A 24383-nucleotide genomic window follows, 5' to 3' on the forward strand; every position below is an offset into this window, starting at 1 on the left:
TTATCGTCATGACGTCACCAGGAAGTAGAGCAGTGTTTAAAGTTTACGTAAGCACCCCCCCACTCCCAAAGAAAGCTCAAGTGTGCAGTCTTTTTTAAAAATTGTGGTTAATGTGATTTTTTTAAAAATAAATAAATATATTTTTAGGAATAGTGACAGTTTTACAGGTCAATTAGTACATCTAATACGGTCCAAAGGTCATACTGATTGTCCAAATCTGTGAAAATATCATGACTAAAATTGAATTTCTGTGAGTCTGTATAGGATAGGAGGAACTTTATTGAATATTTTCATCAGACAAAGGGCAGTTTGAGTTTTCTATTCATAGCCTAATAACATAGTAATAACCTTCCTTAAGCAGAAAGCCGACTGAGAGCGCAGGCCTCTGCCAGCAGCTCATTACTTAAATCCAAAACAACCCGTTCCTCTTGAAGAGGGAGCGAGTCTTCCTGCGCCTTCATGGAACCGGTTGAACTATTGTTGAAACATACCTGCCAGTTAACAAGGGCCAGTCGAGAGTAATCGGCTGCTTTCTGATCGAAGATCTGATCGCCACTTGGCCTTTGATGATCAAGTGTCAAGAGGGTTTTTACGTATCTCCCGACCCATTTCGGGGATCCAAGGTCAGCGGGCTTCTCTACCTTTTGAAAATGAACATTATGCGTAATGTAATATTTGTCTGTTCTCATCTCGCTTTTGTCTTTATCTTCGCTCAACATAAATATAATAAAAAATCATGAATATAATCTTTTCTTATGATTAGAATTCACTTTGGTTTAACGGTTAAAAAATGTGTTGATATGTAATAGATTCCATAAGTTTAAATCATTAAGATCATATAGAAAAATTCATTAAGCACAGACAATTTCACTGCAAGGACACTTTAATTCATCAGAAGCAATAACTATCCACACCTTCTTTCAGTACACAAAATACATACACAGAAATTGAAATCATTTGCTCAAAATGATGTCAATAGGTGCACTGACATATAAACATCTTTTTAAATCTTAAAATTAGGTCATTGATTAATCATTCTCTCACCTTCAGTCTGAAATAAGAGGAGAAAAGAAGTCAACATTCCGACCTCTGTAATTCTCCTCCCTCTCTTTTATATGTACATACTTGGTAGCACTCACATGCACACACCTGAATACAGAATGGGAGAAATTCGCCCCGTAGTTATGTTAAGAAGCCTCTGTATAATTTAATATGTACATTAAGGTTTATACAGTACAATCGAGTTAATAAGTGCAGATATATTCATGCAAAAAGTCAGAAACACCCCAAAAAAAGAAAAGACGACATATAAAATCTCCAACCCTCCATCGCTTCCCTTCCTCGAGGCTGCAGAACTTTATATTTTTGATTCTCATGTGCTTGTTTAGAATCCTTCTCACTTAAATCAGGATGAGTGTGGGTTTTCCTGGGAAGTGGCGGACCTTGCAGGTGAACTACTGCCCGTGCACGGTCGTGCACGGTCGTGCACGGCCCCCACCGTAAACAGGGCGAGCTCTTTTACATTCTTGACTCTTGTCGTGTTTCAGAAAGTGTCAGAAGAGGCAGAATAAGAAATAAGCCGCATCTGACTCGAGACATCACATGTGCAAAACCACAAAAAACCTCTTAAAAACGGGAAGAAAAAAAAAACAACGTAAAGACTAAATCTGGTGTGTGTGACAGGGGGTGGCGTCTTCCACAATTCAGCTCTTTATACACCTTTCTAACACGGGAAAACAGAGCCGCTCAGGAAATTCAAGTTTTGTTAGTCATTCCATTAATTGGCACGTTAATTCACATCAAACAAATGACGGAGGAACGGTGTCGCGCTGCAGAGGTGCTGTAACGGAGCACCACCTCCTTCATTGTCAACAGTCAATACTATTAGTCATTAAAGGATGAACTTAATAGAACTAATGGTACGATAAAAGCAAAGCACACTTTACAAGTCAGTGTGGATGGCAAACTGAGGGAATTAATTAATATACTCTCTATAACCATATACAAACATCTTGTGGTATAATTAATCACTGGTCAAAACAATTATTGGACAATATTCATCATAGTCATTGCAGGTTTAAATAATAATATTAATAAAACAGCAAGAAGCTTCAGAAACATTCCAAATATATTATTGATTGTAACAGAAATCCCCCCCCCCCCCCCCCCCCCATTGCACCCTGACAACGAATGCAATAAGACCAGGGGGCTCCTGCTCACGTGGAAAAGACTAAAGAGCCAAAGGCTGTCAGAGATCTGCACGGCTTTTAGAAGACAAAGCGACACGACTGAGGTCTTAGTTAAAAAAAACAACAAGTCTGCCAGCGAAGCCAAACCTGCAACAACAGACGGACTCACTGCAAAGTCAAGGGGCCATCTTCGTTTCTGCGATTCTCTCCTGTTTCAATGCCAAACGGTGTTGAGATGCATGTTGTGGTCTGTATGTACACCTCCATGTGAGCAGCAGAATACAAAGTCTCCACATTACAACGTCTCCGTATGCTGTACACGTAGATCCTCTCAGAAAGACTCATAGGATGAAAATAATTAACATCGTACAGATTCAAATCAGTCTTAAATAATATGGCTATAGATTCTTCTGGTCTTTTAAATGGGACCTGTTTGCACATGTGGGTGTGAATAACAGTATACCGTGCGTGCGTGTGCTTCTCGTTGTATCCAAGCCCAGCTTTGTTTTTTTATTCCCACCTACATGTGTGGGAATCGGAGGTGAAAGTAACAGAGGCGAAGCAAACTGCGCTTCTTCTTGTCACTGGAGCTGCTGCTGTTGCCCTCTGTCCTGGCAGACTTGCTCCTGGCCCTGCTCCTGCTGCCAGCCTCCTCCACTCTGTAATCCATACTCTGACCTCTGGGGCCCCAGATCCTGCTCACACCACGGTGCTTATCCGGTTGATAGGCTTGGATTTGGAGCTGCCCCCTGTACCTGTCGTTCCAGCCCCAGTCACCTGTGGCCCCTGCTGAGGCTGCCCGGGGTGCTGGGGGGGGTGAGGGGAGAGAGGGGTAAGAGGGGTAAGGGGGGACGAAGGGGGGGGTAAAGGGGAGTGCGGTGGGGGAGGTGGGATGGAGGAGAGAGGAGGGTACTGGGGCAGATACGGGGCGGCGGAGGCTGCGTGATGCGCATTGACGGAGGCGGACGGAAGGTTGTGGGGCAGAGTGCCGAATATAAAGTGTGTTTGGTGCGTGGATTGGCTGGCTGGGTGGGGCGTGTGCACGTGTCCGGGGTGGGTTTGGGAGTGTGCGTGGGGGTGTGGGTGGGAGTGTGACACGGTTAGTGGTAGTTTGGTACCAGGACCGCCGCCCCCTCTGATAGAGTGTGTGGGCTGAACGTGGTAGAGGGCGCACTGGGGGTTCTGGGAATGTTGGGAGAGAGGAGAAAGAGGGGGAGGACATCCCAACACCAGGTTGCCGTAGCGACCCGGAAGGCCAGGCTGGGAGAGCTGGGAGAGATGGGCCAGCTGCAGGTGCTGGGTGTGTGGGGGGCCAAGCACTGGCCGACAGGGTAGCGGGCCTCTCTGTATAGTATGGGGGGGTAGGCCTTGCAAAGGGGCCTGGACAGGCTGGACGTGGAAGCGATGGTGATGGTAGTACGGTGGTGGAGGCTGCACGGCGCCCGTGTGACAGTACTGCGCATGCAGCGCTTGGATCTTGGAAGGTCCCCCGTCCATCTGACAGAGAGATGAAGGGGAGTGAGGAGGGGGCCCTCCCGAAGTCGGCGGGGGGACAGGTGCGGGGAAGGGTGGCCCCGGTGGAATAAGGGGCCCTGGCGGTTTGGCACGTTTGCTGCCAAACAGGGATCCCAGAAAAGAGCTGCTGTTGTTGCTGCTGCTCCCCCCAGGGTTGCTCCCCGCTCCTGCTCTCTCTACACTGCTGGAGACTCCCCCAACTTCTGTCCCAGCAGTGGTATTTTGCTGCCCCGGCCCACCCCCCACCCCCGTCCCGGGGCTCAGGATGGGGCGATGAGACCGGAAGTCATCTGTTCCATAGCATCCCGGGATCACACCTGGGAGAACACCCGGCATCACACCTGGCATCACACCCGGCATCACACCCGGCATCACACCCGGCATCACACCCGGCATCACACCCGACAGCACACCTGGCATCACACCTGGCATCACTCCCGGCAGTGGGTATCGCTGGTGAGGCTGGGGACTGCTAATGATGGAGCCCTGGCAGAAACATGAGGAGAGCATGTAAATGCACGTGCACGCATGGTTCTATTCAGGGAACGCTGAATTCTTACCGTCCCGGGACGGTAAAATCATCGTCCCGGGACGAAGAGGCGCAATACAAAATACTTTGGCTCCAATTCAAAACAACAAAAAAAGTTGGAGGCAATAGTCAAAATAAGTATTTTAGAACATTTACGTCGTGACAATCCATCATGTTAAATCGCACAAATATGTAAAAGGCCATGCGGGACAGCTGCAGACACGTATGTAAGTACACACACACCATTTATATGTACACTGTACACACACTGTCAAGGACAATTATGTGGGGGGGGGGGTACGGGTCTGATAACACCTATAATTTCAGACTTACTTCCATGGTACTATCCAGAGAACCAACACTGTTCCTGCGACCATGTTTCCCTGCACCCCACCGGGGAGAGTCGGGTTAGCAAAGAGTGGGAGATAGAACCGTCTCATATCAGCCAGATAGAAAGGCACGGCGTGCAATCAAAGGAAATGGCGTTCACAGTGTCTTTGTTGTCTCACCCGTGTCCGAGAGGTCCCTGAGAGAGGAGCTGAGCGCGGTGCGTTTCAGCCCCTCACAGTTGTCGTCAAAACTCGTCCTTCCCAGGGTGCCGTTCACCACGTCGCCCTTCACACCCACGCCTCCTCCTACCACGCCTCCAGTCAGCAAACTGGGCCGCATCACACCTTTTTGCTTTTCCAGCTCCGCTGTAAACAGAAAGCACAGCAATGGTTACCTGGGCCGTTTATTTTGACCTTTTGTGGGCATTTTTCTTTAGAATATCACCCCAACATTCATAAAAGCATTATAAATGAGTCTGAATATAACGTCCAGCAGGTGGCGTACTCACATTCAACCCTATATTTCTCCATCTCTTGAACTTCAGCAATACTCTCCCTGAGGTCACTGACGAAGCGAGTGCGGTCTTGTTGACTGGGCGCCATAAAGACGATGAGAACCTTCCTCTCGCCGCCCAGGATCGCCGAGGTCAGACGAATACCATGAGGGTAGTCTGAGGGGCGCAAATGAACGTGAACCTAAACTGGCATGTAATAAATGTTAACGTAAAGAAAAAGATTTTTCCCCTCACATGAGTTTTGGAACATTTGCACTTGCATCTCAACCAAAGAGAAGGACTGTCTGAAACTGTAGGTGACAGAAGTTTTCTTCTTCTGGAAGATTTTGGTCACCTGATGCGGCACATGGGTGGCATTTTTAATAAACAAAAACACAAACACGTGTATTTTCGGCTACACCTAAGGTCTTACCACCAGAAGGTCGTTAAAGAGAAAGACCTCCCGTTGGTGCACCCCCGTCCTTTGAGGTCGGTTGGGGTCCGGAACTTCGTAAAGCTGGCAGCAACACACCAGCCGGCGATGGGGAAGGGACAGCACCTTCGTACGGGTAGATAAAGATTAGACCCTAGACTGTGCTCCAAAAACCCAATGCTGGTTATTAAAGTACAAAAACTAACAGGCTTTTTGCCCACAATGACTCTCTCGACTGCCTGCACTTGTGAAACGTGATCGTCGTTGGTCCGCAGCTCCCACTTCTGTATTCTCTGGTAGATCCCGACCAACAGGTCCCTGGGTATGTCCTGACCATTATCCACACCTGGTACACAGACACAGAAGCGCATTTCAAATCACAAATCACACCATCAACTTGGTTTCCACCTGTGGACGGTGTTGATATTTTCCCTTACATCTCAAATTTATAATTTCCTCTGATTGCTACGCTAGTTAGCAGTAGGCAAAACAACCCCTAGAGAATATGAGAATTTAAATCATGTTTGTTTCACTATTATTAGAGATCATATTATATATCGTAACAGCAGCACTGGTTGGTTGTACCTGTCAGACTGTGTTTGGATGCAGGACCTGGCTGCCAGACTGCATGTGACAGGTGGCAGATCAGATTAAACTGGCAGGTACAGCCAGGTACATTTACAGGCTGTTTACTGTGACAGAACTGTGAGGCTAATTAGCAGAAAAACGCTCGTGGGTTTTTGTGTGGAGCCATTATGCAGACCATCTGCAGACTTGTGTTTTTTACTTGCCCTATTTTGATAATATTATGACAGAATGAAGGAGTCTGAAACATTCTCTCACCCCTTAAATTCTTTATAAAATCTTCTAGTTTCATCTTCCGCTCGGCTTTGACGTTGGGACTGTACATGTCTGTGTTCAGCAGGATTATGGCAAAGGCCAGGATGAAGATGGTATCTGGGTTTTGGAACTGGCGAACCAGAGCCGGATTACAAACGCAGTATCTCTGACTGCAGAGGGAAGAGAAACATGTTTAAACAGGGACCACATCTTCAGTAGCAGCTTTATCCTGCATTTAAAAAAATATAACAACAACCACAAAGAAATGCAAACCTAAAAGCCTCTATGAGCCGCTCCACTTTCTGGGCTTCTCCTTGAACCTTAATCTGGGCCTGGAATTTTCGAAGAGCATCATCCAGGTCCATACCTGAGAAGTCCATTTCATCCACCACACAGCTGAAACACACAGAACCGAGAAATTTTCAGCCCGGGATGTGCGGTTTGAAATGTGCTGCAGGCGGAAGGAACCGTGCAATGACATATAATTCACTTCATTTTGCTCCCACACTCACTCCAAAACATCCTTGTTGAACTGTTTCTGTCGGTTTCCCAGGAACTCTCCAATCATCTGGCGGCTCAGGCCCTTCCTCTCCAGGATGAAACGAGCAATTCCAACTGGAGTGTCTGATACGAATCCCCTCTCTATCAAGTACTGGATTCCCTTTTCTGGCTTCCTGTAGGAGAGAAACAAAAGCGAGGGCTCACTTTAATCATCTGATGCTAAAGCTTCGGGTTCTGTAAGCTGCAACACCAGAGTTTAGACAAAAAAGCCACTTGCTTGTTGAAGAGGTTAAGGCCTATGCGGTACTGGCGTCTCTGCACCACATCGCTGTTGAAGGGCGGCGAGTCCCAGCTGTGGCGCGTTTCCCTCTGATACGTCTGCTTCCCCAGAGGTGGCAGAGGCTCCTGCAGGCTGTCCTGGGAGGAGGAACCGGAGCTGCAGTTCACCGTCTCGTTGGAGTTAGTGGTGGAGTTGAGCGAGTCGTTGTCTCCGTCCGAGCAGCACGGCTGCTCCAGCCCACCGGGAGGCAGAGCGGTGGACGAGGAGGAGGACAGAGGGGTGGTGGGGGGCTGCTGGGGCGATGAGGACGAGGAGGGCGTGTCGGGGTACTGATGGTGGTGGACCGGGTGGTGGTGATGGTGGTGGTGAGCCGCCACCTGGTGCGGGATGTGCGTGGGTAAGGGTCTGCCGGGGGCCCGAGTCTGACCCTGGGCAGCAGCTGTGGAGGAAGCACGGGTGGCCGTGTTGGTGGAGTGTTTGAGGGTTCCCTGAGGGGAGCCCACCCCGACCCCCGGCTCCTGCTCATAGACCAGCTGTCTGCTCAAAGAACCCCGATCCGAGCGGTCGCTCATGTCTACCGAGCTGTCACTCGGGGGCTCGATGGTGAGGAGAGGCAGATGGGCGCCTCTAAAACGGAAGTCTCTGCACTCGGTGCACGGGGTGCTGCGCCGACTGTTGCTGCTGCCCCCTCCTTCGGTGTCCCTGCTGTCCTCGCGCCCTCCGACACCCCCGCCCGGGCCCCAGTACTCTGTGTCTGTGCTGCTGGGCGCTCGGTCCAGGGACAGGGGCGATGAAGGCATGCCGTCATCCATGTACAGGGTGACGTCGCTGTACGAGGTGGCGGTGCTGTCGCCGTGCATGCTGAGTCCTCCTCCTGCCCCCCTGGCGCGTTCTCCCAATCCTCTTTGGGAGGAGGGGTTGCTGCTGCTGCTCCACACACACTCCCCGAAGTCCTCGCTAATCCCGCCACCCTCCCTGCTGCCCTCCTGGGAGTCGTTCCGACCCCCACGGCAGGTGAGAGCATCGTCTATGGAGTCGGCTAAAGACTTGACCTGGAGAGAAGGTGGAACATTTGTTGATTTGACAAGGTCAAGAGGTGATTTGGGTGGGGCCGCAGCACTGTTACCTGTTTGGAGAAGGAATCCTCTAACTGGGTGTAGTCTCCCGGACGGTCCGTGTCGGGGGAGTGAGGCGGTCCTATGGCCACGCTGTGGGTGAAGTTGGTCTGCGTCTGGGCCTGCTGTGGCGGCTGCCGCTCGTCAAAGGAGTACTGCAGTCGCATGTTGGACAGGATGATGCGCCGAGTCATGCGGCTCTCCGAAGCGGAACTCCTGAGGCGTTCAAAGTTCTTGTTCATGCGGTACTGCCTGAACGCCGTCTGGATGGTCCGAGCTGCCCTGCGGCTTACGAAGGAGCCGCCGTACTTTCTCTCCAGCATCTCCACCTGGAGCCACATGTACAGCATCAGCCTCGGTAACATGAGACACACACACACACACACACACACACACACAGCAGGAAATACCTTCTTATCCTGCAGATCTGTTGACAGCTCATAGCTGTCTGAGAGAGCCTTGCACCTCTTGTGCTCCTCTTCCTCTTGCTTACGGAGGGCAAGGCTCGCCGGCTGGTGCCGTGTTCGGAGCGCCCAGGCCAAGCTGGCTGAATTCGAGGGGGCCACGCACGAGGGGTCCCTGGACCCCGAGGGTGCGCTGCTGCTGCTGCTGTCGCCGTAGCGTTCGGAGCGGTAAAGGGTCTTGCTGAAGGAGCTGTCTTTGCGGGCGCCCACATCTGGGAACTGGGACTCCCCTTCCACACTGGAACAGAAAACACACCCTTTTAATCGTAAGTCACCGGCACAGAAGGGTTCCACACATACGTTTTATCAGAACTTACATGTAAATTTTAGAGCGACGAGAAGATAACCACCGGCTTTTGAAACTCATAGTGAACTCCAGCTTGAGCTTTTGTTTTAAAGCAATGACGTCTCACAGCTTTTGCTCTCTCCAAAGTAAGTTAGTGATCAAAAAGTCCTCCTGACCTATAATTTCTTCCATCTACATGCACGGCCTGTTTCCCATACGGAACTTTCTTTTCCACCCTACAGTCTGGCCTGTAGTGACTCCTTGTCTGACAGACGCAGCAGCCACAGAACATCTTTATACCAGCAACACCTCACTGACAGGAAAGACCGGGTTGTGGGTAGAGGCCGGTACTAAAAGTCACTCTGACACATGCAGTTAGTTCTCCCTCTCTCACCCATAAGTTAATATTTGACAACAAACCATTGAATATCAGCAGCTTCAGCATTATAATAGCAAAACTTATCAGGTTAAAGCTGTCGTTCCTCCAGTGCCCTCATATTCCTTCCTTTTCTGTTTGGAGGAACAACAGCGGGCGCATGCTCCTGCCCTCATTTCCTCCCTGCTTTAACCACACCTCTTCCTGTTCTCTGTGGCCTGTCGCGTAACCAGTCTGAGACACCAGCAGGGTCAGAAGTTTATGGGAACACGACTGGCAAGTCTCGATTGTGAAGTTTCTATTCGCTGCAGTTTAATGTCCTTTCATTCTTCTTCCTTCCCCTTTGCGTGCACAAATTCTTCCTGTGCTGGTGTGAAGCCAGGAAGAAGGAAGCGGCCCGTTGGTGCTTTAATTTGTAACCAGTGCTAAAACCTAATAGACGCAAAATGAAGACAAATATTGTGGAACGCAGCTTCTTGATCAGAGCAGAGAAGGAAAAAACTTGTGCATTGCATAACAGATTTATTCAGCCCCAACTCTGACATCTACAGGAGAGCACAACTCACCACGGCTAAACTAGGTTTACTGGGAGTTAATGCCATTAACAGGCCTCACTTTGTTTCCATTTTGAGGGAGCGGAGTGAGCTTTGCGCACAAGTCTCCACTTGAAAGTGTTTTGTGCAGCATCGTTTATCATTCCTCCTCCTCTGCTCCTTAAATAGAGAAACTGAGAAGAGGGAGGGGGTTGCTTGGTGACGGTTGCTGCGGGACCTTTGTGGGCGGTGAGGCAGTTGTTAGGATGAGAAGTGTTGTTGCCATGACAATGTATTGACTGTTATCACCCTTGAGGTGGGTGTTGGAGATGCTCTGCAGGTTGTGAATGACAGTCGGAGTAATACTTGTCACGACATCACGCGCAGTATTTACATTTAGTCCTGTGAATAGAAGTGTGAATAGAAAAATTTCATCATCCACGGAACTCCTTTTAAGGAACGCGTGCACGGCTCCAACAGGTGGACACGTGCAGCCCCTCAGCTTCATCTCAACGTCCCGGCAGGAGCAGATATTTCCATTTAACCGAGTCACTGAAACCAAAAATACATTAAAAGCAACACGCCCGGTTTCTTTATCCTCTCTCTGATTGATGGCTCGATCCTCGGCTGGATCCGAGCCCTAAATCTTATCAATAACAGAAAACAATTCAATGATCCTTGTTTTCAGCAGCCTGTTTTCCGTCTTCCTCTGAGCAGGAAGCTTTACTGGTCACTGAACCTCTCAAATTTATGCAATAATTAAAAAAAACCAATCACCTTTTATAGCAAGCAGCCCTGCTCATCATTAGTAATTATGCATCCATTAAACTAAATTTCATACCAGGTTTTGCTCAAAGTGCAACTCAGACAAAAACAGGCAATTAGAGGAAAATTTGATATCCACCAAAGAAAGAAAAGTTGGTGTATAAAAGATGAGCGTGTCCATAACACAGCTGGCACGGACACCTCATTACTTATGTAAGAAACCTTGTGTTCCTGTTGTGGTGCCAGAGAGAGTTTCTCTCTGGAGGCTGAAGCTCAGAGTTTCTCTCACAGAACATTTAATTAGAGCTGAGACGAAAGCTGATGAACGCTCATGTCATTGCAGCATAAAATACACCAAAGCATTAGCAAGCGTTCTAAACAACAGTACTAAAGAGTCGCTAATGGATGCAAAATAAAAAAGTACAATGCTGACTGACTGCAGCCACCCTGCTCTCCTGCAGCCCCCTGCCCTCCTTTATAGAATATTGATGTGCTGACAGCGGTGGGTCTGACTGTGCCATCAACATGGAGGCAGGGGAAATTAACCCCTCTGTTAAATGCCATTAAGATGCCAATAACGATTCCCATCCGCTGAGTCATTGTCACCTTAGCGGCAGCTAATCCCTCATTTCTCCGTTTCAAAGCTGCCAGCGAAGCGGAAAATCCTGACGCAGCAGACGACGACTGAGGGGTAATTAACATGTTGGGGCTTGAAATCAATCACCAGTGAGGACTGACACATGGGCAAACACAGGGAAACAAATTCGATCCTTCTCAGGTCAGATGGGAGCGTTCCGCCAACGTTCTCCACGACCGCCACTTCACCGTTTCACACCCTTTGGGTCACACACTCGCACATTCCCCTGACTTGAGATTCAGCGCCAAGACCCTCCGTTCAACAGGCCCTGCGGGTTTTTAAGACTTCCTGTTTAATGAAGACGCAGAGTTTGCAAATGGAAGGTGTTGGAAATTGTTTCAGATCTGGTGTCTGACGCTCAGACGTATCCAGACAAGCAGATGTCTGCTAAAGTTAACAGAAAACGACGTCTGCATCTGGGATTTTCCAAGTATTCCCCAGCGCTGCCGCCAGTCAGCCACAGACGGCTGATCCAGAGCTTCAATTCAATCTAACGCTTAGCAGCCAGGTGAACGAGGACAAAAAAGGGCAGAAGAAGAACGAGAGGGCAACAATCAGAGGCAAAAAGGAACAAATCTAAGCGCATGTTTACATATCAAACAACCCCCCTCAGAACCTCCTGTTCCAACTGATCCGATCATCATTCATCATCGCCACTGATGCCGCTGAAATGTGGAGATTTGAAGTGCAAACTTGGTTCCTTTTTCTTTTTTTTTTCTTTTACCAGTGCCTACAGAAAAAGCTCCAGGAAAATGAAAACATGCAGATTATGCAGAAGCTCAGAAGAATGTGCACTGTCATCTGAACGGCATGTGCACGCAGGCCTGGCTGTGGGCCCGCGGATCCTGGCGTGACTCACTTCACACCCGCGTCCTCTGAAAAACCAACCATGTTGCGCAGCTGTGCTGCCCATTTCAGTGACCGCCCATCGGACATGCGCCGGGCCGGGCCGGGCCGGTCTGGGCCAGGCCGGGCCGGGCGCCCCCCCGTCTTTCTGTCTCTACGATACATTCTGCAAGGAGCAGCGGTCCACAGGCGCCTCGTGGATCAGAACGCCGACACATCGAACACCAGACACCGAGATTCAAAGAGGAAAGAAGTGAATGCAGGATCTTACCCTGCTGCTCCCGTCAGAACGAGGGTCCGAAACAGAGCGGAGCAGCGGTCCTCACGCTCAACCTCGCTCTCTCTCGCGCTCTGTAATCTGCTCCCTCCGCTCGCCCTGACGAGCTGCACAGGTTACATTCTTGACATCATTTTGACAGATCCGAACGTCTCCCCACCCTCGCTGCACCAGACCACATTCACATGCACACTCATTTTCTTTTATTGCATAACTGCCAAACCAAAGAACCAAAGAATGTAGCTAATAGGAAGTGACAGAGACACACAGGAGAAGTGGAAGAATTTATTGATGATAACAAGGGGAAATGTTCATCTTTGCTTTATTCGGGGACAGGTTGGGGTTTCTCTTACAGGTGAAATCAAGGTTATACTGAGATTAAGCAGGTAAAAAGAAGAAGCAGAGTTTGGTTGGAAATTTAAAACCCTTGTAAAATTCTTTTCCAAAGATCAGCATGTTTTAAAAAGTTGCATTTGGTGTTTTAAATGCTGAGGTCTGATAGATATCCACAGGCGAACATCCTGAGAGGCAACAGCTGCAAAGTTTTTCTCTCCAAATGTATGATTACGCGTGTGTTCCCTTTGTGTAATGGATGAAACCACAAGTTTTAGAGGCTCCGCCTACAGAGGGGTTCCAGAGGGGTTAACATGTGGGGGGGGGGTCACACCACAGGAACCAATCATCTGCCCGTGGATCAGCACATAAGCTCAGTTCGGGGACAAGTGGGGCAAAACAAAGTGCAAAAGCTTAATTCCTTAAATAAAACAGGAGCCCAGCTGTTGCATAACTGGGGAGTGACACGACTATACTGAGGTTGGCACAGATGAGGAGAAGTGGCTGCTGGGCACAACTGAACCGACGTGGCTCCTGGAGCCGGGACAAGTGGGACAGCGCAGCAAAGACAACGATAAGCTGCGACAGCTTCACATGCGCTGGAGTACAGAGAGAAATCATGGAGACCACAGACAGGTGACAAGGTTTGCTGGAACGCCAATACGCATGTTACACACCTACACGGGGAAGTCACAGGTTACATGCACGTGTGTTCGATACAGCGAGGCCTCCCTTTGGCAGCATAAACTTTGAGCTCCGTGCCACAGGCGGACGGACGGACGAGCGAGTCGCTGGTCGCGCCGGCTCAGCGCGAGGAGGGGCTGCTGCAGCCGGAGGCGGCGCAACAGAACTGATGGGCGCCCTCGTCCGCGCCTTCCCCTCTTGGAAAGCGACGCGGGACGACAAAGAAAGCAGAGAAATGTGAGAAAGCAGACGGACGACAGAGAGAGACGACACAGCACGACACACACAGAGCAAAGGGGAAATGATGCGCTTTGATTGGCAACAGCAGCCGCCACAGGTGAACAGCTGTTGACGGCCTTCAGGGGGCAGCGTTGCAGTGTGTGAGGCTTCTGAGAGCAGCGTCAGGTGGACGACAGAGGAGCTGACTTTAACCGTTAGTCACCAGGGGGTGAGATGTGAGAGGATAAAACAAACACTGGGGGGTGCAGTAGAAAGAGAAAACATGCATATGAGGATGAAAGAGGAGGAAAGTGACAGTGCAGAGAGATCAGAGGACTGGGAGTCTAATCACGATGGCTCATAGCTACACTCATGAGCACATGATGCTCTCTGAAGCATCCAAAGTGGATGATTCCCTCAAGATCTTTTCAGTTTTCGTGCCAATTTGGCTTCAGTTATTTGAAAAGATGAGACAGTTTGGAGTATGATGATTGACAGGCGAGTGGCAGCTATGGCTCAAAGTGACATCGGGACGCCGCGCGACGGCTCTCGATGCCGCGCATCAGTAGGAATAATGAGTGTTTACGATGTGAAGGCATGACGATAGGCAGGCCGGGGGTTACTGCGACATACTCACTGTACTCAGGGCCTGCGGGGGCCCTTACCTGTCCTCCTGCTGCGAGCCCTGATCGGCAGAGGGGCAGCAGTACTGATGGAGACTGACGAAGCTGTGAACGGTCAGACTGGTGGGGAACAGAGCGGCACAGGCAGCTGCCGTGGGAGTGGCAGGAGCCGAGGTGGGCTGCCCTGAGATGGACGATGGCCGAGCACTGACAGGAAGGACCAGAGACGGACGAGGCACAGAGAGAGGACGCAGGGGAAGCAGAGAGAAACAGACACACAGACAGTCAGCGAGAAAGCAGCGGACGCACAAAGCGGAGCGGCACCCACCTGAGGCGGAACACTGATAATCACAAGTTACACCACCATGGCGACACAAGACGCTGACCAAGACAGTTCTGATGGATAACAAGATGGTTGGAGGCGGTGGCATCAGCGCGGGCGGAAGGTTTAACACAAATATGGCAAAATAGAAAAGAAATCCTCCCAGCCAGAGGTGTTTAATGAGATTTCAGAGAGAGCAAAGTCCGCCCAGCCCGGCGGATTATATGGAAACCTCTCTACTTGACTATCTGTCAAGGCTCCTCTGCTTCACCTGGTATGAAATGACGAGAATGCTCTGCGGAATGTGTGCAAGAGTGCAGACGCGACACAAAAGCCTCTCTGCCGCCCCTCCACTCCCGCAGGAACCAGAGATGTTCCATCTGGAGATTGTGAGCGAGCAGCGGTGGAGATTAGTATGTAAATGGCTGGTTTCGACAGCGGGGCCAGCTGCTGTCAAGGACACCCAGTACCTGTCATTTTAGCACGGAAACGCTCTCAGAGATGCAGCAGCGGCGACGTGGCGTGAGCAAAGAGCTGGAAAATGGAGCCCCCTCACTGCTCCCAGTGCATTTTCCAGTTATATAAAACAGTTTAATAGTCTCCTTGAGATGGTTTTAAGGTATTTATTACGGGCTTATCGAGGATACGTTCCAAAATAGCATCATCGGGCTTTATTTTTTACATTTTTACAGGGCATTAGCTGCGTATGTACCAGGGAGAAACCCTGAGCGGGACTAGACTCAGAACTTCCAAACCGGATCAGCCTGTCAGATAAGAAGGCCCATTTTAAAAACGACTCGTGAGAGGGAAGCAGCCATTGGCAGCGGTTTAAGGGGTAATCAGAGAGGAACTGGGAGGCTTTAAGGATATAATCACGTAGGTGGGGGTGTTCTGGTGATTAGAGCAAATGATAAAAAGTTCCAGTTGAAATAGAACGGGCTGGCAGCAGCTAGTCCAACAGCAGCGTGTGGAAGAAGAGTTTTCCAAGTCCCCAGCGCCACATATCCTGGTAACACGTGGACTCTTCGGGTTTATTCTTCAGTAATAAAGTGAAAGACAACGTAGATGTTCTGCAAATTCAAGCGTTTTCCCGCGTCGTCTCATTTGGGGCCTGATTTTCCCATCATGGATCCCAGAGTGCCGTAAAACAGACACACATGGGCCCAGTGGGCCTCGCCGTTCTCCTACACCTCCAAGAAAGAGAAGAAACACACACGCTGCCCACACACGCACACACACTTAAAATATTTGTCTTGCTGCCATCAGAAGCTGCACAGAAACCAGTTAAATGAATTATGGGAGGGCTGGTTAAAGTGCTCACCATATATAAAATGGATATAGTTAAAGTTTATTATAGATTATAATTCTGGCTTAATGCATTTCAAATAAAGCTATTCTGACGCGTAAAGGAGAAAAGATTTGAGTCTTATTTAAATCGCGATGATATCGTGATATCGATACTTTGGCAAAGTGGTTCAAACACTATTAAAGCATCAATGTGGAAGGATTCCAGAGCAGCACGGAGCGGGTACAGGACAGGGTACAGGAAGTCCGTGCATAAAGCACCCGAGCGGTGCGGTGGGAGAATGTGTGAGGTGTATTTAAGGCTGCAGGTTGACTAGAGGCAGGAAGGAGAGTGGGAGGAGAGCGAGCTGCAGGAGTGGGAGAGGTGGAATAGAGAGGAGGGCAAGGGTGAACGCAATCAGGAGAGGAGGAGAGTGGGGATGGAAGCACGGGGGGACGTACGGTGGGATTAGCTCTTCCTCAAACTCGTGCAGGGGCTGGGGGGGTGGGGGGGGGGGGGGTCAGCACGTAGGTGAGGCCTATGTATAGACGAGCGAGAAGTGGGAGGGAGGCCATCACATAGAAAGCATGGCTGCCGCTCTCGTGGCAGGTGTTTACGCTGCCGCAGCAGCCCGCGGTCAAAGAGGCTATTAATATCCTGGTGGATCTGTTTGGCAAATCCAGAGCAGCCCGGTTCCGTCACGGCGCGACGCCTCAGATTACCCCATCGGCTCCTTCACCCCCCCAGCGCTGCGCTGAGAGGGACGGCAGCGGACCTGCCTGACTCCCGCCGGCAGGGACTTCGATCGAAGTTAACTGCGTGTTTTGAAATACCCCACCCCCCACCCCACGAAAAAAGCCATTCCACCAGCTCTTACACACCCCCCCCACCCCCACCCCCCCTTTGCTTTTCACTCCGAGTCTCCTGCTGCTTGGCAACCGTGCGGACTGCCAGTGTGGGTGGTTGGTGTTGAGTGCCAGGCGAAGGCACTGACAAAGGAGGGGCACAGTTACAGTTATGACTCAACCACACACACCAGGCACCTGCTGTACCCTGCGTGTGTGTGTGTGTGTGTGTGTGTGTGTGTGTGTGTGTGTGTGTGCGCACGTGCGTGAGGCGCATCTGAACTGGATACCATCCACTCGAGCCCACCGGGAGCCAATTCAACCGGACGTGGGAGACGCAGCAGGGGCGCACCGAGACAGCTACAACCCTCTACTGCCACCTCGGGGGGGTGGGGGGGGGGGGGGTGGTCCAGCAAAGGCTGAGTCGGATCCGGGTCGGGAGGAACCGGGAGGAGCCACGTCCCAAAGTTTGCGGTGAAGGACGAGCTGCGGTAAAGGAGTCATCCGTCATGCGTCGCTCTCCTCCGTCCTCATCAATCCGGCTTCTGTCTTTCACCCCGCTCCCACTCCTACCCTCTCGTCTCTTCTTTCCATCTCTCTGTTCTGTGTCTCTCGCCCACAGAGTTCTTCACAGAAGAACTCGCAGCGTTCCCACGGTAACCAGGCTCCCTTATTATGCTCCACGGAGTGTGTTTGACAAACATTCCGCTTTAAAAGTGCCACTTAAAGGGTTTTGTTTTTTTTGACGGGGAATCCCAATGAACAAAGACATCAGAATTTTAGGAGTCGGAAAGTTGTGAAATATTTATCAATACAGCCCATGATACCACAGCAGAGAGGCTCTTTCCACTGCCAGTCCGCCATGTTCGACGCTACGGTGGAGCGGAAGGAACGGCTATTTTACCTTCCTTAACTTGTTGCTAGCTTTAGCCAACAGCGCCTTGACATTTCCCACCACTAGGCGTCACTATTGAGGCACTGAGCTACATGTTGTTACTGAAAATATAAGTGAATTTTGAGCTCAATTCAAATTTGATTTGGAGTTTATAAATATTGTGCAGCCCATAAAAAGGATTAAGATGCACAGAAGTCTTGTTATAGAACTCTGCTGCATTCCTCAACCACAAAGTGAGCCTGCTTATTGTTGGAACCGGCCTTTTAGGACCGGGATACCCCCGTTCTCTTTTCACACCAAGACAGAAAAGCACGGAACAGATATTTCTTTGAGTTGCTTTACAGTTTCCACAGCAACCACGTCTCACAAGGCACTTCTCTTCCAAGGACAGCTCATTTCCTGTGAGACTGTTTATCACAGAATTGTGCCCTTAACCAAGTCGAGTCTGAAAGGATGACAGAGTGAGGGTGGAGAAAGTCACTCGATACCCGCGACGGAAGAATGTGTGTCTTTCACCTTAATGTCAATTTATCGACTTTTCTCGCTAGATAAACAGCAAAGAGACTTAGTGTCGTTAGCCTGGGTTAGCCAACATCCAGGCCTCGTGGGACGGCTCCAAAGGACGAAGGGAAAACTTGTTTTTGGGGGGTCAAGCGTCACCGTGTGAGATCAGCACATAGGCTAGGTTATCGCTGTTATTGCGCAATCACAACGTGCAGATGAGTAATTTTCTTCCTTTGCATTTAATTCTGTTTAAAGTTATTTATAAACGTCTGAGATCGTCACCGGTGTGTGTGTGTGTGTGTGTGTGTGTGTGTGTGTGGGGGGGTCTGTAGCACAGATGCATCCTGATGAATCCTGAGTCACAAGTGACCAAATGTAAATAGAAAAGAGACCGACTGTTCATTTACGCACCACATGAAGTCAGGATGCTCAGAAATGAAGAGAAGGAAGAAAAAAAACACCTCCCACAAACACTTGCCTCCCACGCGCGCACACACACACACACGCACGCACACATAGAAAATAAAATTTACATTGAGCTAAACCGAGATTAGGTAATCATGCTGCAATATTCTAATGTGGGTCAAAGACAAACCAAACCTGGTTAATCCGCCACATATCCTGCGACGGAACATTTGGGGAGGGTGTGATTCCTGAAACGGCTGTGGCTGCTGCCTCGCCACAGCGAGCCCAGAGAGATCATCTCCCGGAGAGGAGGTCAGAGAGGCTCAGCTGAACTTACCCACACGTCCGCCCGAGGACAAGCGCACACCAGTGCGGATGCGAGCCGGTTTAGGGCGGCGGCGGCCAACGCGGCGCGCGTGAGGGACGCTTTTGTTAGCCTACAGAAAGGCTTTAAAATGAAGTAATCTGGGGGAGAAGCGCTTCATTGAGAGCGAGAGCAGAGAAATAGAACAGCACAAGAGTAATTTCTGCAGCTTCTCTGAGTCATATCTGCAGCAGTGGGAAACAGAAACAGCGAGGGGGAGTGTGTGTGTGCGTGCGTGCGAGTGTGTGTGGATATGACAGAAAGAAAAGAGATCCAGCTCGACGGGGGTGAAGTGGGGGTTGTAAAGGGGCCCGGGTTGTACGTAGTATAGTGTCCATCCCTGCTCCCGGTTCTCCCAGAACGCCAGGTTCCAGAAACGAGCGCTCGTGTGACGGCCTGGGGTGAAGAAGCAAAAGTATGGGCCGGGTCCCCCCCCCCCCATCTTCTCCTATTACATAATCCCGCCGCTCTTGAGGAGGCCAAGCGGCGAGGCGCGTGGCGAGCGCGGCGGCCTCCCTGCAGCTCATCCTTTCAGCTGCATGAGGAGGCACCACTGTAAATGACAGGCCGTGGACGGAGGGTCACATTACCCGTCTAATCGCGGACACGCCGCCCATCTCCAACAGCGCACATCTATTATTCTTAATTATACAGGCGGCGCCGATCATCACCCCGTGGTTACTGGCAATTATATTCTAGTCACACTAATTAATCTTTCATGCGCTCCGGGTGACCTTTCCCGGAGTCTGTACAGTGTCTGTACAGTTTGAACTGGTGTACTGGTCGGACACTCTTGTCACGCTTTTATTAACCAATTTGTTTCTTTTTTGAGGTGAAAATTTAAAAAAAAACATAAATCCAAAAAGGCTGGAAAACAATTGGCGCTCCGCTGCCCTCCGGTGGTAGTCTGCAGTACCGGACACGCGCTTTCCGTCTCTATTTCCGTCAACATGGCAGACTGGAGAGCAGATGGGGAGCCGGGATAGAGATTCCCCAGCACGGGAGGATCTGTGTCTGCAGTTTGGGGGGGGGGGGGGGGGGTTGCACGCTTAAAATAAACAGAAAACATACAGAATCATAGCGCTAAATAGCTAAATAGCGCTAACCCACTCCCAGAAACATGTTCTGGCCGCGCTCACAAAAAAAGGCCCTTGCGTAACCTCCAAAATGCCGATTTCTTAAAAACCAACCCAAAAACATCTGCTGCGCTCGGGGCGTCCAGGCGATGCCCCCCCGACCCTGCCGCTACTTGCGGGAGAGCCTTGACATCCCAAGTCTTTTCCTCCCAGAGGCTGCACGCCGGCATTGTTCCCGCTGCCATTAACGGGAGGAGGGGAGCATTCGGGACAGCTGTTCGCGCGGCGCCGCGGGGACGCCGAGGAGGACAGCGGTGAGTTGCTCGGGCGCCGTTTCCGCACGCACGGCTACGGATAATAACAATCTTCCTCCTCGGCCGACAACAAAAGCCCGGAGAGATGAGGAGCGTTGCTGGAGGAGGATGTTTTTAACTGAACAAGGATAAAGAGGCGCCCGAGCTTTGCCTCCTCTGGCCCAGAGTCCTCTGTCCTCTGTGGACAGATGGTCCATCAGTGGGTGTTCCACCTATTCTCCCTCAGACGGAGGCAGGCAGGGTCACTTTTCTCCTTCTCTCCGGCCCTCCCTCTGATTTTGGCTCACATTTGCAGCGCCGCAGCGATAAAAAACCCTCGCCGATTCCGCTATCAAAGATGGGATGTTTTGCTCTGTGATCTAAGCTAATATGAAGAGTCTGAGTCACGGCCAGACGGGGACAATAGAGCCGGGAACTTTTTATTAAACCCGACGCCTCCGATGCCGCGCTCGTCTGATGCTCTAATCCAGAGTCGGACGTGACGGCGGTTAACAAGGGGCGATCGGCGGTCCACGTCGCCCACGGCCTACGACGTGAACGCCGGCTTTTGTGCGACGACAACGCAGGCACCTGATCTAATCAATCGGGAATTTAGTCACGTCTGAATCCAGACGTGCGATTATTAACTGCGGCGATTACTGTGGAACTCTTCCCTCGCCGAGGCGCCAACAATGTATTTCACAGTGTCCCTTTCTAGCATGAATTGCTGCCTACTCACAAATCTTAATGCTTCCGGAACAAAAGCCGGCTCTATCCGCGTTTCTGTGCGTGGTGAAGTAAGAACCGAGGACAGCTGCACTCGCCGTTTGCCAACGTGCGGTTTCGCAGCAGCGAGACTTCAGGTCGGCCGTGAATTTGGGGCAGAAACAGCCCACGGTTCAGATTAAGCGGCGGGTGGAATTCTGCAGGTTTTCGATTTCGTTGCCGCCCGTCAGAATCCGAACCCTCCTGCTTGGGCAGTGCATGTCGTCCGGACAGAGCGAGGAGTTCTGCAGGGCTCCGTTTTTGAGCTCTTATTGTTTAGACCATAAGTGACCTTGGAAAGAAACCTATAGAACTTTGGGTGGGTTTTGTTTTTGTGTCTTTGCTGATGACAAAGTTCTTTTCTTTTCTGGACTGGAAGGTCGCATGAAATATGAAAGCGTTCACCTCAGACTCCTCAATGCTCCAGGTAACCCTGCACTCCCCTCATGCGCCACTAGATGGCGATAATACGCGTTGCGGGACCTTAAATGTAACTAGATTACATACAGCTGCTGTAGTTTCAGCATGGTGCTGCTCGACCACAAAACCAGAACACGGTTGTGCAGAATTCCTGAAATCCACTTAAACTGTTGGATAAAAACCGACCAAGGACCGGGACTTACTTTCGGCGGATGGTGGCGCTGTTGTTGGTGTCGGTGCTGTCGGTGCGCTCCAGCCGGTCTCGGTCGGTGGTGGACGAGCCGCAGGAGAGCCCCCGGGTCAGCCTGGTGTGGCTCCTCCTCTCCCTGCTGGGCCCCGGAGTCGTGGCCGAGCCGACCGTCACCTGCGCCGCCGAGGCGCCGCCGCCGCGATGGATGGGGAGCGACAGAGGCTGGCTGTGGTTGTGGTCCTGCTCCGGCGTGTCCGAGCCGGGCGTGCGCGGGCTCCGCTCCTGCTTCAGGTCCTGGTTCTCCTGGCTGACGCGGTCCAGCTGGCCCTCCAGCTCCTCGATGCGTCTGCGCTGGGTCTCCAGGAGCTTGGCCTGGTTCTCGATGATGTTGTTGAGCTCCAGGAGATACTCCACCGCCCTGTTGGGGCTTTCTGTGCTGTTCTCCATGGCGGGCCGCTATCTGTCCACCAGCCTCGCCCCGGTTTTGACCCCGGCGGGGGCCCGAGATCCACCCCTCCCCACCAGCCCTGATGAGTGGGGGGGAGGGAAGGACCAACAAATACTCTAGAGAAGATTAACTAATGTCTTCAGAACGTCAGAACCAGGAAGTCACAGAGACCATGAGGTGTGACAGCTCAGAGCGACTACATATCCCCAAATCTGAGAGCCAAAACGAGCATCATAGCATCTTAGAAGCCGTTTAAATCACCACCAGGCTGAGAAAAGAGTCCGAAGCTGAAGAACAAGCTGTTGATTGCATCTGAAATCACAGTCAGTTTACGGAATCGCGTCAGATCAAGCTGAAATCCGGGATTCGGCGGCATCGTGAAGTAAAATATGCTAAAACAAAAACAGGCATAAATAGAGTAGACAAGAGTCCAACCTCAACACGTCTCCTGACCTTTGACATGTCCTGCTGGACCCAAGAGCTCCGCCATTATCTCACCTATTTCTCTTCTACATATGAGCCGCCGTGGAGGGGGGGCTGGGGGTGGGAAGATGGGCTAATTGGCAAGATGATCTGCCACTAATTATCGGAGGCTGTCAGTCATTACATAACACGGAAAATTCTGCTCCCTCCCACGCTGAACATCCCCGCAGTCCGTCATCGTGGCTTTCAACCCATGGCTCCAACTGTGCTCACTGCGGGGAAAGTGCGCGGAGGGGGGTCGCGAAGTTCATTCTGCGGGTCCAAGGAAACCGTCCCCTCGGGTCCGACCCAACTACATCGCGGTGCTCGCGAATCACATCAGTTCCCAAACTGTGCGTCTCTTTAGGCTTCTCGTGCAGAGTTCATTTCACGCGTGACCGCCGATGTGGCGGGGGAGACGTGACATTCCTGAAGGAGCGAATTCTTATTTTTAGTTTAAGCCTTTATATGCATATAGGTCTATTTCTAAATCAAACAAAAAGAAAAGTCTCCACCGCCTGTGGCAATTCCTCAGACCGCACTTGCTGCTTCATATGTCCATCTGAAATCGGTGTAAACCAACGTGAGCTAATTGCTACTTATCTGAGGCGCTTTTGGGCTCTTTCATCTCGGTAAATCCACTGAAAAGAAGCCGCCTTTCTTCTTTGCGGAGGCGCACAGGCAGCACTGATCCGCTCCTTGTGCGTCTCATCTGCAGCCGTGCAGCTCTGGTTGCGCTGAACGCACCACCGTCAAGTCAGAGCAGGTGGGGAACGACTTCCGGACAAGGGCTTCAAAATAAAAGACGCCTGCGGAAGCGTTTCGCTAAACACCTCAACCGGAAGAGGAAATTGTGAATAATTATTGCGTTTTTACAGACGCTATGGAATGTTCCTATAATAACACAAAGTATTAAAACGGACAAACACAAACGATCTCAGCAGTTTTATTTTCAACAGACATTACACTCATGTCGGAATGTTCTTGAAACTTAATTTTAATTGAACTGAACTGAAAATGGGGCCCACTAAAAGGTCTTAGTTATTTCCTTTAGTACATGTGCACAATTTTGGCACCTTTGGATTCAATGATCGCTTATGTGTAAATACTGTAATTTGAGCATAATTAGTACACAAGATCAAATCTGAGTGATTAAAATAGGTGTAGATCACACAGAAAAATACATGTCTGGTTGTTCGAGGCCAGAGAGGGATAATGTATGATTTGAAACTCAGCAACTATTCAATTTCTGATGAATTCTGGATTTTGCCAATTATTTCCATAAAAAAACACCTTAAAAAAAGAAACACCCGTTGAAATGTCACAATGTGCGTAATCAACGCGGAAGCCTGGAACAAGCTGCTCCCTCTCAGACATTTACTGGATGACAGTGTTCCTCATCAAATCACTTATTCATCTCAAGCTTTTACTTTCAGATCTTTCTATTCCATTCATACTCTTCATAGTTTATAATATTTAGAGCTGTTTGTAACATGCACAGCCTGATAATTTGGCTCTTATATTTCATTTGCATGTTCAGCCTTTTGCAAGAAAACTAATTCGGACCTTGGAAATCTGAGCAATCCCATCCACAAAAGGGCCACACCTCGACTTTATCATGGTAAATCGTGATTTCTGGTTGATTTATTCCTTGAATGGGCTTTGGCGTTTTGTCTGTGCTGCAGGAAGACTGAGCAGAAGAATGTGATTTAGGACAACGTGAGCGACCGTCAGGCCTCGGAGCGCTGTTATTTTTAGTGCTTAAGTGCTCATATCTGAACTGCAACACAAAAAATCCACCTGCTCCTCTCAGAATAATATCATGCTGCAGGACCTGTGTC

General features: G+C 50.3%; 1 protein-coding gene across 3 annotated transcripts; it reads right to left on the reverse strand.

Moving 5' to 3' along the window:
• Positions 1 to 865: 865 nt before the first annotated feature.
• iqsec2b (IQ motif and Sec7 domain ArfGEF 2b) lies at positions 866 to 23298 on the reverse strand. Of its 3 annotated transcripts, none has more exons than XM_057040592.1 (14): positions 21646 to 23298; positions 8636 to 8927; positions 8237 to 8554; positions 7108 to 8162; positions 6842 to 7003; positions 6603 to 6725; positions 6333 to 6499; positions 5711 to 5835; positions 5490 to 5615; positions 5312 to 5411; positions 5072 to 5233; positions 4743 to 4928; positions 4567 to 4616; positions 866 to 4190 (listed from the first exon to the last, which is right to left on the reverse strand). In XM_057040592.1, the coding sequence occupies exons 1-14, from the start codon at positions 22077 to 22079 to the stop codon at positions 2889 to 2891; spliced, it is 4602 nt and encodes a 1533-aa protein (XP_056896572.1). In that variant the 5' UTR covers positions 22080 to 23298; the 3' UTR covers positions 866 to 2888. The 3 variants fall into 3 exon arrangements, with proteins under 3 accessions (XP_056896572.1, XP_056896570.1, XP_056896571.1); XM_057040590.1 differs by having other exon boundaries at positions 5696 to 5835; positions 6842 to 6999; positions 7104 to 8162; XM_057040591.1 differs by having other exon boundaries at positions 5696 to 5835; positions 21646 to 23297.
• Positions 23299 to 24383: the final 1085 nt, after the last annotated feature.

The sequence above is a fragment of the Takifugu flavidus genome, chromosome 8, assembly GCF_003711565.1.
Source record: "Takifugu flavidus isolate HTHZ2018 chromosome 8, ASM371156v2, whole genome shotgun sequence".
Lineage (NCBI taxonomy): Eukaryota > Metazoa > Chordata > Actinopteri > Tetraodontiformes > Tetraodontidae > Takifugu > Takifugu flavidus.

Coding starts and splice junctions, on each gene's coding strand:
- iqsec2b (XM_057040590.1), bottom strand. CDS start 22,079: ATGGAGAACAGCACAGAAAGCCCCAACAGGGCGGTGGAGTATCTCCTG. Junction 8,928..21,645: donor AGCGCCACCATCCGCCGAAA/GTAAGTCCCGGT, acceptor TTTCTGTTCCAG/TGTGGAAGGGGAGTCCCAGT. Junction 6,500..6,602: donor CGGCTCATAGAGGCTTTTAG/GTTTGCATTTCT, acceptor TTCCCTCTGCAG/TCAGAGATACTGCGTTTGTA.